The 12607-nt window shown below is 38.2% G+C and overlaps 1 protein-coding gene across 5 annotated transcripts in view; it reads left to right on the forward strand.

The window, feature by feature from the left end:
* Positions 1–11805, forward strand: part of LOC149805875 (uncharacterized) — a 57556-nt gene extending 45751 nt beyond the window's left edge. For all 5 annotated transcript variants that reach the window (XM_089950615.1, XM_089950612.1, XM_089950616.1 and 2 more), the window contains exon 6: positions 8509–11805. In XM_089950615.1, coding sequence (XP_089806741.1) covers positions 8509–8762 — 254 coding nt within the window. In that variant the 3' untranslated portion in view covers positions 8763–11805. The remainder of the gene's footprint in view (positions 1–8508) is intronic.
* Positions 11806–12607: the final 802 nt, after the last annotated feature.

The raw sequence follows: 12607 nt of genomic DNA on the forward strand, positions 1-12607 counted from the left end.
GGACTTGGGGTTACTTCTTGTACACCCGCAGATACACTATCATTTTATATAATAGGTACCGGTAAGTCATTTATGCAAGGAATAATGACAGCATGCTCACTAGACGCTGCGTGTTCTTCAATTTAGATTGACTCCACAGGAACCACGTTGTCTATGGTATCTAAACTAGATATTTAATTCAACGTGTTGACTTTTGTTCACATTGTTATTGCATGTATGTATGTATATTTCATTTTCTCAATAAAATTTTCATAAGATACTGTTAACTTGTTTACACTTATGCTGCGGTTTACTACATCTATAGAGATTACAGAGGTGTACTTTGTACATGGTACATACAAACAAGGTGAGTTCTATGTGATATTAGAAATATTCTAATTTATTTACTGTATTAAGGAATAATGTCAACACAGTCTGTGGGAAAGTGTGGCCACAAGAAATCTTCCAGGGGCACTCATCCAGACTGTATTAGATGTTCCAAATGAACGAGGAAAAATCATTATACATTTTGTAAATTATGGTCAACAGAAAGCTGGAATCTTGCAGACTCCAACTGCACTTATCAGAGAAAGAAGAAACATCATTCTCCTTCCTGACAATTTTCTGGCTTTGTTACTGAAAATAAAGGATTGTCTGACCAGAGTACCCCTCCCAGCATGTCGCTATATCCCATTAAGGAAATTCAGCAACCACTCATCCCATAGTGTGTTGCTGTCTCCCATTGTACAGAGATATATCACTCATCTCATGGCGTGTTGCTCTCTTCCATTGAGGAAGAGATGCACTGTTTATCCCATAGTATGTTGCTACCTCCCTTGGAGCAGGAGATGCACCGCTCTATTCATAGCGTGTCACAGCCTCCCATCGAGGAGGAGATGCACCACCACCACCCTGTCAAAGGTAGTGTCACACCATCCCATGGAGAGGGATCAGCAACACACCTTCCTTAGTCAAACCTCTGATCATCACACTTATGCCTCACATTATAGGGATAGGTTTCGGGACATTTCCACCCCCACCACCACCTCTTTATAAATATTGGGAGTACAACCAGCGGGCTAAGACTAGGATAATTGATCAAATCGGTATTCCCCCCTTTCCTATTATGCCAATGAATTCCTATGGGATATGGAGCCCTCCACCCCAGGGACCTTGGTCATGTATGCCCACTTAGACTTTTGGGTCTCGCCCTCATAACAGAGACGATGTTGTGGCTCATGTCCTGCCATCACCTCATCATTGGGTGGAAACCATTTGGAAGGCTAGAGGCATCACCTTTTCCAGGACTAAAAGGCATTCTCGTCTCTCTCCAGCTCTTGCCACTCCTTCAGCCCTTACTCATCGTGTTACAGAATGGGACGTTGTACAGGATGTTCCTATACCCTCTTTACCTCCTAGAGATTTAGTCATTCCTACACACTCTCCAGCTCAGACTCGGAATGTCCTCGATGATGCTATCTCCATTTTAGTTGACTCTAATGAGTTTAACATGGAGGAAGCACAAGTGATACCTGCTCTTACACCTGCTTCCTGATCTTGTTGGATGTGGAAGAGGAGGTACGGTCTTTTGACAAGGCAATAAGTGAAGTCTATCGCCTTTTACCTATTAACTTGCGCCCCTAACCCATTGCACAATCCAAAAAAGATCCTTTCCAGTCTGAAAAAATCTCTGGGGTTCAACCTCATCCATACCTCATTCTCCTTCCTCAATCATCTACGACTGAGGTAATTGCTGAGAGGTTTTGGACAGACCAAATTATTAATCAAAAGCGTCAATGATGGACTGTTCCCTCCTCAACGTTGTGACACTTGGTCTCTTCTGCCAGCTATTGGGTACATTCCCCACGAACCTCCCCAACTTGATGCATCTGTGGCCAAGGTGGGTATTTCAAATGGAGTCTGGGCATGCCTTCCTGTTAAAGACATTGATACTATGGAACAGAAGGTCTGATTGCTTGTCACCATAGCTTCTCATGCCGATCTCTTCTTCTTTCAGTATACTGAGGGAAGCATCCTTGAACCCAGCCGCCCTTCAATGTGTGCTGGAAGCTGTGGCCAAGACATCTCTGCATGCACTTTCTGTTTATATGGCTTTGTCGGCAGAACTTCTTCACATCTGCCATGATGTTGCTTTGGACTCCTCAAAGGTATTGCTTGGTGATAGTGAAGACATCCTTAGGGCTGCTCAACTTGAAGCTGAGAGTCTGTTTGGAGGCCTCTTTCCTTCTGTGGCATCTCAGGACTTGGTGAATCATCAACATAGATCCTTCACATCCACTTAATATCAATGTGACTTGCCCTCAAGGGCCATCTGCTAAGTTCTTCAAGCAGACACAGACTCTAACATGCAATCTCAAAATGAGCCTCCTCTTTTTGTCAGTCTTTTCCCAAAGAAGGGGGTGGGGGACAGCCTAAAGAATTGAACCCTCTCCTGCTGCACATCCCTCCCACCAGCATTTCCATAGGTGCTTGCCTAGGCCATTTTACAAGACCTGGTCAAGCATCATAGATGATGGTTGAGTCCTTTCTATTGTGAACGAAGGGTACCAACTCCAGTTTTGGGAACTACCTCCTCTATCCAGGACTCCCATCTTTCTTCATCAATCCAATCTGATGAAACTGAGGGAGGAAGTGCACATCCTATTACAAAAAGGGGCAGTCGAGAGGATCATGAATGATCAGTCACCTGCCTTCTATTCCCATATCTTCCTAGTCACCAAGAAAAGTGGAAAATTTTGTTTAATAATCGACATCTCCACTTTAAACCAGTTTCTTCTGGAAGAACCTTTCAAGATGGAGACCACCTCATCAATCCAGAATGCACTTTCACTATCTGATTGGGCAGTCTCCATCAACCTTCTACACATGTCCCATATTTCCTCCTTACCGCAAATATCTCCAGTTTTGCTTAGAGCAGGAAGTTTTTGAATTCTGGGTGCTACCATTTGGAATTTCTTCCGCACCCAGAGTTTTTACCTGAGTAATGGGGATAGTGGTGGGATACTTCTAGTTACTGGGAATACCAATTCTCTGGCATTTCGGTGACTGGCTTATCCACAGTGTTCAAATCCATTCCCTTCATCAGGATCTGTACTGCTATTGGTCCGTGGTAACTCAGTTGGGCCTTTTGCCTAACTGCAAGAAATCGGAACTCACTCCATTGCAAGACTTTATGTGGGAATGAATTTCCTGACACACCAGAACTTAGAGTTCCACTGGATGGGATAGATCAAATCCTAACCCTGTTAGAGATGCTACGAGCAGTAACTTCTTTATCTGCTCGACTGTACCTATCCCTTTGGGGAACTTGATTGCCGCTATCGACTTTGGTTCTATTAGGACATCTCCATATGCAAACTCTACATTTCTTCCTTCTCGCAAGTTGGAAACCTCACCGAGATTCTCTGTTAACAGTTATCTTTTTAGGACCAGCATTTCATCACCATTTACAGTTGTGGATGAATTGAGACAGATTCATGATTGGAGTCCCCATGCATGCATCCGAACCCCACTCCTATCTGTTCACCAACGCATCAGATTCTGATTAGGGCACTCATTTAGAACCAGATGGTATAATTCGTCCGAATCATGCCTCCACATAAACAACCTAGAAATGAAAGCTGTATACCTAACATTGCAGGGCTGCATTGAGAGAGTAATGGGTTGATGTGTCATGGTCTCCTTCGACAACATATCTGTTGTAGCTTATCTCCAATGTCAAGGAGGCACACATGTCCCTTCTCTTTTTGTGTGGAAGTTTGGAACCTCCTGTGCTGGGCCACCTAGAGAACATATTCCAGGCAAAAGGAACATTTTGGTGGACATTCTTTCCAGAACTGGAAGAGCCAATGGACTCTTCATTGCTTTGTTACAGAGTCCCTGTTCCTGCTGTGGGGAAAGCCCCTAAAGGATCTATTTGCAACCAGGCTCAACAACAGACTCCCATTTTACATTTCTCCTGTCCCAGATCAGGGAGTTTGGGCAGTGGATCCATTTAGTCTCAAATGGGATTGGCTGTTCACTTACGCCTTCCCACCCTTCTGACTGATTCCTCAAGTGCTCCAAAAAGTCAGAACTTCCACTGCTCAGATCATTCTCATAACCCCTCTGTGGCCTCAGCAATCATGGCTCAATGATCTTCTAGACCTGTTGATGATTTGGTTTCCATCCTTTGTCAAGCAGGACTTTTAGCTGAAACTCAGTTACCTTTCATAGCTCCACTACCAATAGAAATCCCTAGTCTCAGTCGAATCTGTGCTGTGGATGATACAGATAGGCTTTTATGACCCGTGAGGGCACTCCATTTCTATCTTAAGGCATTCCCATACTTCCTTTTCCTCCTTCTACCTCCTCCTGTTATCACAACAAAGCACAGGCATCTTTTCTCTGGGTCACATCATTATGGCACAACATGTCGCCCTCAGAAATACCAACCTGCCATAACAAGAACCTCTCCACCAATGGTGAGTGTTTTTCATTTTGTCTGTTTTTTTTTATCACTTTAACATAGCATCAGACAACCCTCCTTACTGACAAATTCAGCTAAACAAATAGCCACGGGTAAGCTATTGCTGCTATTAAAATGTAGCTTGGGTGGGGAATAAAACTAATTTTAATTATGCAATACTTGCCCATGGCTATTGTCAAGTGCCCTCTCATCGGATGACCTAATGTAACAGCCGTCTGTGAAAAAGGTGAGCTAGCTGTGCTTGTTTTGCACATAACATAGTAGGGGCAAACAAGCTGTATGAGGAATTGCTTCATACTGACAATTGTTTACTTTAAGGGAGGATGTACACACATCAAATGGATGGTACATTTTTCCGGCACGAAAAAGAAAGCTAAACAATAGCCATGGGTAAGTATTGCATAATTTAATTTAGTTTTACCCCCGAAAAACTACATTTCAACATGGTTGAATTGCCATTCAGTTTTCTGAGAATGCACTTCATCATATTCAAACAGACAAGGAGCCATTTCAACACAAGATCTTTTTTTTTTTTTTAATCAGATATTAATTTCAGTTAGAAGTATAATCTGAAGCCACCAATGGCAAACACAGAAATTCCTGTACAAATTTGCCATCATTTGCAGGTCTTGGGGGTAAGCTTCTACAGGGCATTGTGGGTAAATCTTGTACAACGTTATATTTTCAATAATATACTGCAGTATTAATAGAATATGTTGCAAGTTAGAACCTTATAGTCATTACCATAAAACCTTGCTGAAAATTACTAATTAGTAAATATGAAGACAGTTTGTACAGAATTTCCATTGCATAGGCCATCAGCTGCCAAAATAGTATTTCTAGCTGAAATTGATATTCTTTTACCTACTGAAAATAACAGCTCTTGTATTGTCAAGGTTTGCAGTTATCTTATTTGTAAAAAGAATTCTCAGTAAAACTGAAAGGATATACCCAGTATATAGAAATATAGTACGGGTAAATGTAATGTGTCCAGGTTATACAAAAGCCCCCTGGTGCAAAATAAGGTACTTTGATTGCTGAGCATTAGGCAGTAGTCAGTGGTTTAATGCAATAAGCCCTGGAGCAAATAAGGTATCTAGATAGACATATCTTTTTGCTTGTTTCGGATATGGACACGATATGTTGAAAGAATGATAATTAAAGTTGAATAATTTTTTAACCCAGTTAATATAGGTATACAAACTAATGAGCAAAAAGATATTTGATATGAAATAAAAATGACATGACAGCTTATTGGACAACTGATACACTTATGCCTGACTTCCAGTATGCTTCTAAAACCTGAAACTTCAGTCATGCCAACTTTAAAGTGTTGTGCTTTGAAGGAAAGAGAGACACAGAGAAAGAGAGCATTGTCATTGAATAAATTACCTAGTTAAGCTGTTCTGAGAAATCTGTGCTTCTTGAAAGCACAAAGTTTGCCATTATTTCTATATTTTAGTTCATTTAAATGAGAGAAAATGCTTATTTATAATTTTGTTTACAATTTTTAAGCTGATTGGAAGGAAGAATTAAAAAAAACCAAATCACCCCTTATACTGTGGAATCAATTAAACTATGATGAGTAGATAAGCACATGAAAAACAGTTAAATTTAAGATTTCTGAAATAATAATAGTAATAATAATAATAATGATATTAATAATTTCACAATTTCTTTGAAGAAACCACCAGACCTTATTTGATTTCAGATTAAGTGTGACCACATTTCTGATGGCATCGACTGCCTCTCCAACCTCTTAGTGGGCCTAAACTAGTTGCCACAGGTCTCATTGAAATTTTTGTCCAATGTATATCACAGTTTGATGAGTAATGTGACACATGATTTATCTGAAAGGAGCAATGAAAATTGTACGGAAAATCATCATGATTGTATGCATAAATAAACTGTGGCCAAGAGTTGTACACAAATCTTTTTTCCACAAATCAATCCAAGTTTGGATTTTTTTTTAAAAATTAGATTTGATTGTCATTTGATTGTCATAGATAGTTGATTTTACAAACTCACTTAAAAGGATGCTGGTCTTTGTGCATCTTTTTCTTTTTAGACAGACTTGGATTAACTAAGTGGCTTTTGATAGGCAAGAAATGCTAGGAACCTGAGCTTAATGGATTGGATTATTTGCTGTGTCTTTAAAGTACTCACAGTTGAAAGGAAAGCTCATGTATTACAGCATGTTGACAAATTTTTAAATAGTTCATTACAAAGCAAATTAATGAAAAAACCTGTGACATTGTTTATTACAAAGGCTTTTGACTGTCATATTTACATATGTTTTAAACAAAACATGTCTAAATTATTTTAATATCAAAACATGCCTAAATTACTTTAATATCAACATGTCTAAATTTAATATCAACCTTTAAAAAATGATGTCTAAATTACTTTAATATCAACACATGTCTAAATTACTTTAATATCAATTTAAAAAAACAGACATAACATTTTATATGATAAATGTAAAGGCTTGTGTAGTGAGAAAAGACAGACCAGCTTATATCCAGTTTAAGACATAACATTCTGATGTTACTAATTTTATGCACTAGTTAACATGTTGCAATTTCACTGTCATAATTTCAAGCAATTATGCAAAGTTGATTTTGACACCCTTTCCTTCAGCTGTGATTTAACTATTATTTACTGTTACATCATCACTGGCCAACTAGCCAAAATCTCCCTATTGGATTTGCATGCACATCCTACCTAATTGATTCACTTGTTCATTGACAGAGGTGATTAGCTAGCTTTCTATCACTTAGGTCCTAATGGTCATTCACAGATGTGATTGGCTAGGTTTCTGTCACTTTAGGTCCTAAGGCTCATTCAAAGAGGTGATTGGCTAGGTTTCTGTCACTTTAGGTCCTAAGGCTTATTTAAAGAGGTGATTGACTTGGTTTCTGTCACTTTAGGTCTTAAGGCTCATTCAAAGAGGTGATTGGCCAAGTTTCTGTCACTTTAGGTCCTAAGGCTCATTCAGAGAGGTGATTGGCTAGGTTTCTGTCGCTTTAGGTCCTAAGGCTCATTCAATGAGGTGATTGGCTAGGTTTCTCTAACTTTAGGTCGTAATGTTTTTATGATAGATGAAACCTTCTTGACTTGCAAATTTATTTCAGGCATCAAATCCAAGAGCAGTTTATATAAGGATCCTAATGGTTAAACAGTATAAATTGATGGCCAGCTTGTAAACTTGTTTGCCAGCAAGACTACAGGTTTCTATAAGTTATATATTCAGCTGACCTGGTCATATGGCTGAGTGAGCTAATGGTATGAAGTTGTATCTCTCCGTTTTGCATCTTGTGTCATCCATCAATGTTGGCTTTACTGGGCTTCTCAAATAATGCCCAGCAAATTTGGACCAATCATAACAGAAACCATCATAACATCAGACCAATTAGGTTTGTATCAGTGATGCCAATCCATCATCAAGTATGCATGGCTACCATTACTATATAAAAAATCTATTAGACAGTTTCATCTGAACAAATAGATTAAAAAGTATGACAAAATTCATGAAAAGCATCTTGTCATGAAGGCATTTAGATTTTTTACAAATTAAGCAAATCTGATATCATAAGAACTTTAATTGACAAAAGCTTCTTTAGCAAAGATAGACCAGTTTAGACAGAAAGGTACTGGATGAAAGTCTCATTATTTCATAAAAATAGTGCCAGTCTGATATGCCAATGTTATAGTAAACAGAAAACCTTTAAAAAAATCCATCTCAAAATGCGCCTGACAGAATTAGACCAGATATGACATTAAGCATCCTGATCACCCAGACTAGTCCACTGCTCTTGCAGTAGTTTGGCAGATGTAAGCCAGGTAAATGATATCATATTAAACACTGTAAACAATATCATAATGAAATGTGAGAATAAAAACTATCAAGCATCCATCTGTGTTGCAGCTATACTGATTGTTAACCTTAATTTCCTTAATTCAGAATCACAGGATCCCTTTTTCCTTGGTCAGCCTTTCTCCAGATAACAGGTTATCTTGGTCCTCTTTTTATATTTCAGGATTACATGCCGTGAGAGACATCAATACTGGATCTTGCATGCTGACCTTTCTTTTTGATGAGCTTCTGAACATGCCACCAAATGAGCCTCTTTTGCATGCATTGACCAGGGTTTCCTATAGGATGTCCTATGACCTACCACGTCCAAACCACAGAAGCAAAAATAAAGTAGTGTCATGCATCAGTCACAGACTTTGCAAAGAGATTTATTTCACACTCAAGGAGAAATCTAGAAACTTAAAGATATTTTCATAATTATATATATTTTCATGATTAACATAACCCACAAGAAACAACTTGGCAGTTTTTGGTATTGCCTTTGGCAACGTGGGGAGATTAGGTATCACATTTCCAGCAAAAATGGCAGTGGCAGCACTATCAATATTACATTTTTGTGGTAAAGTCATTGCAAGTCATATACTTGGGATACATCTATAGCAGGAAAGATATGCATGACTAAACTGGGGCTTAAACTTGGATATTTTGACTGCTGGCTGGGCATCCTACTAACTAAGCTGAGCTGACATCCCCAGCATGCCCAAACCCTTCCTGGGTAACACTCTATGCCGAAACCGACCTATCCAGTGGCCTAGTGGTTAGAGAATCTGCCTCAGATGTAGGAGCTCACAGGTTTGAACCCCAGCCAAGTCATGCCAAAGACTTATAAAAATGGTACTAACAGCTGCCTCACTTGGCGCTCAGCACTAAGAGGTTATAGGTAGGACTGGTCGGCCTGATGTCCGGATAATGTGACTGGGTGGGACATCATGCTACATGTCTGCAGCATGATGCCTCAGTACTAGACATCGCTGTTCACTGTCACACTTGACAGACATTGTAACGATATGACTGAAATTGTTTTAAAGCTATGTTAAAAGTAAAAAAATCAAACATACCCACACACACAAACACACATGCAGAAAAAATACCTGAGCATATTTTAGTTCAGGTATAAGGCATAAACATAAAGTATATACAATTCAATTTTCCCAATGTGCCCAGTCCTGGCTTAAAGACATAAATAGTGCACATCACCCAGCTATGCCAGTTCCAACCCCAGCTCTGACCTGGTCACCCAGTATAACCAGCACCAGAACTGGTGAACCATCTTACAATGCCCAGTACTGGACCCATAATAATGTTTCATTCCAACACAAGACAGTTCAGTCACCTGTCTCAGCATCATCACACCCCATTTCTTGACACATAATACCAGTCTAAGGCCTTCAATGATATACACAGTGAGGCTATCCACACAAGATTAGACTCTGACCTTATTAGAGTTCATAGCTGAACACAGCAAAATAAGATTGTAATAAATTGTTAAGCAAAGTATGATTTTAGGGACATCACAAAAGGTACATTAAGTTAGGGAACCCAGAATTTTCTCTTGCAGTGAATAATCATGAGTTAGAAAATGTCCATGAAGAGTTTGTAGGTGTATCTGTAATAATAATTTACAACGGGATGTCCATGTTGACAATATTTTTAAAGCGTTGTCATTGAAAATGGACATACTTTCTATAATAAAGAAATATTTACTTACAGAAACTATTCTAATCTACAATGTATATATTTTTCTAATTCCGGATTATTGTTCAGCTGTATGATGAAACTGCCAAATCTCAGCTTGAATTTTAAAAATGGAGCAGCACACATTATATTAAATGTATATTTTGATTATTCATCAGGATTTATTAAGGCTTTATTTAACACATTACCAGTTGAGGTCATCATCATGTGGAAACCTTCATCCACCAAAATAAAGAATTGAGTAACACTTCCAATACTCCCATACAGTGCTGTGGAGTAAGTTTTCTAAATGAAAATAAAGATCTGACCTCTGAGATAGCTACTGTTATTACCATCTTGAATATGTCTGTACGCTTTCTTACTGATGGTTGTCTTTACATAAGATGCTACTGACACATTTAGACAAATAATGGGTCCTATTGAATCAGTAATTGCAAATACCATTAACTGACAAATTTGAATAGATTTTGATTAAACTTAGTATCTTTTTATGTCTTGGCACTGTTGTGAATAAGTTTGAAAAACTGAATTTCAGGCTCAAGGTCAAAAGTTACTGATTTTTTGTTCTTCAGTGAGATCCTGACAACACTGACAAGTATGAATGAAATCAAGCCAGGGTTGTGGATTTATCTGAAGATTAACTTGTACTCATACAAGTTCGGTGGTTGTAACTAAGGCTTTCAGACAATCATGTCATGCGAATACAACAATAGTTTTGAACCGCTCCGGTGGCCTAGTAGTTAGAGTATTCGCCTCGGATGCGGGAGGTCATGGGTTTGAACCCCAGCCGAGTCATACCAAAGACTTACAAAAATTGTACTAACAGCTGCCTTGCGTGGTACTCAGCATTAAGAGGTTAGTGTTAGGACTGGTCGACCTGGTGTCAGGATAATGTGACTGGGTGGGACATCATGCTACATGTCTGCGACATGATACCCCAGTGCTAGACATCACTATAAACTGCCACATTGCAGACATCGTAGCAATATGACTGAAATTGTTTTAAAGCTACATTACAAATCAGAATCACACACCCACACCCAACAGTAGTTTTGGATTTCAATCAGACTTAACATGGAATATATTTTGACAGTATCCGAGACAAGTTCAGTGATCTTCTATCCATGAAATTGACTTTTCTTAACAGCATACTAGCATATCATGCCAACATGTTAAGTCTTAAAATAATTTTTTTACCTTATTTGGTATTATGTTAGAGTTTTTAAGAAAATATTTCATGGTTTCAGTAACAGCAGTTAATAGAATGAATCAGGGAAGAAACAGAGTTTTCATTGATTCCTATAGATTTTCTTTATCCAGTAGAGTGTAGGTCCTTTTAAAGGTTCATCATATTTTTTGCCTAAGTCCTACCTTGTGTGGTAAATCAATCCATTAATTTGTTCAAACATACCTGTAGAATATTTTGCTGCAACTTTCAAATGGAAGTCACTAAAAGCTTTACTCTGTAGACAAAATGGCCATTTTTGCAAATCCTTTTGGTCATTATCTGCAAGACATTGCGGGAAAATTGATACGTTGTTATAGTTTCATTAGTTTACCCCCCCCAGTATCAATACCATTTGTTGTAAATTATAACCTGATACCAACCATACCCATAACATTTGCTGAAAGTTTTAGACCATGACTAGTAAATGTCATGTAATATTTGTACTAAAATTTCCATTGCATAAGCCATTATCTGCTACAGTTTGTATTTCTAATCAAAACTGACATTCATTTACCTGAATAAAATAACTCTTGTATTGCCAAGGCTTGTGGTTATCATTTTAAGAGGGGGGGGGCTTCATAAAAACAGGAAGTATGTACCCGCTTTACCATTTTGAAACATAAAATTTTCAGGCTGATACAAAATACCCTGGAGCAAAATAAGGTACTTTGATAAATGCTTGCTGACCAACAAGTGGTTTAATACAATAAGCCCAATCTAATACAAGCAGCCCGGGTGCAAAATAAGTAGCATCGTTTCGGAGCATCAAGCAATATACAATACATTGTGCCCAGTATTATGCAAACAGCCCTGGGGTAAGATAATGTGTACCTGATTTAATGGTTGCTGAGCATCAATCAATAGTTAGTGATGTGTATTTAGTGAATAAATTTGTATAATTTTTTATTCAATTTGCATTGTTTGTACAACAAGTGTAATGGCTGATGTTAGTGGATGCGGTCTTTGATATTTAGGAAAGTAGATAACCTGTAATCACTTGGTTTTATTGAAGCCAGTGTTTGAAACTTGGGCTTTAGTGGTGCAAAGCAAGTGTCAGTACACATGCTGACCCAATTGACATAATTGTCTTTTGTATTCTGTATCAGTAGCAACTTTAGTTTTTAATTGTTTCAGCTGTTTCGGTGACTATGTATCTGAAAGTGATGCACATTTTGTACAGAACATACTGAGATAGGAAGCACCTTTAAAAAATATGCAGTAATCTTTCATTCTTTTATTATTGTTGATTTAAAAAAAGCTTTGTCAATATTTCTATATTTTAGTTCATTTAAATGAGAGAGAATGTTAAATAATCATTTTGTAATTATTAAGTTAATTG

Source organism: Sinohyriopsis cumingii, chromosome 2, assembly GCF_028554795.1.
Source record: "Sinohyriopsis cumingii isolate HCF-2022 chromosome 2, ASM2855479v2, whole genome shotgun sequence".
In the NCBI taxonomy this organism is placed as follows: domain Eukaryota; kingdom Metazoa; phylum Mollusca; class Bivalvia; order Unionida; family Unionidae; genus Sinohyriopsis; species Sinohyriopsis cumingii.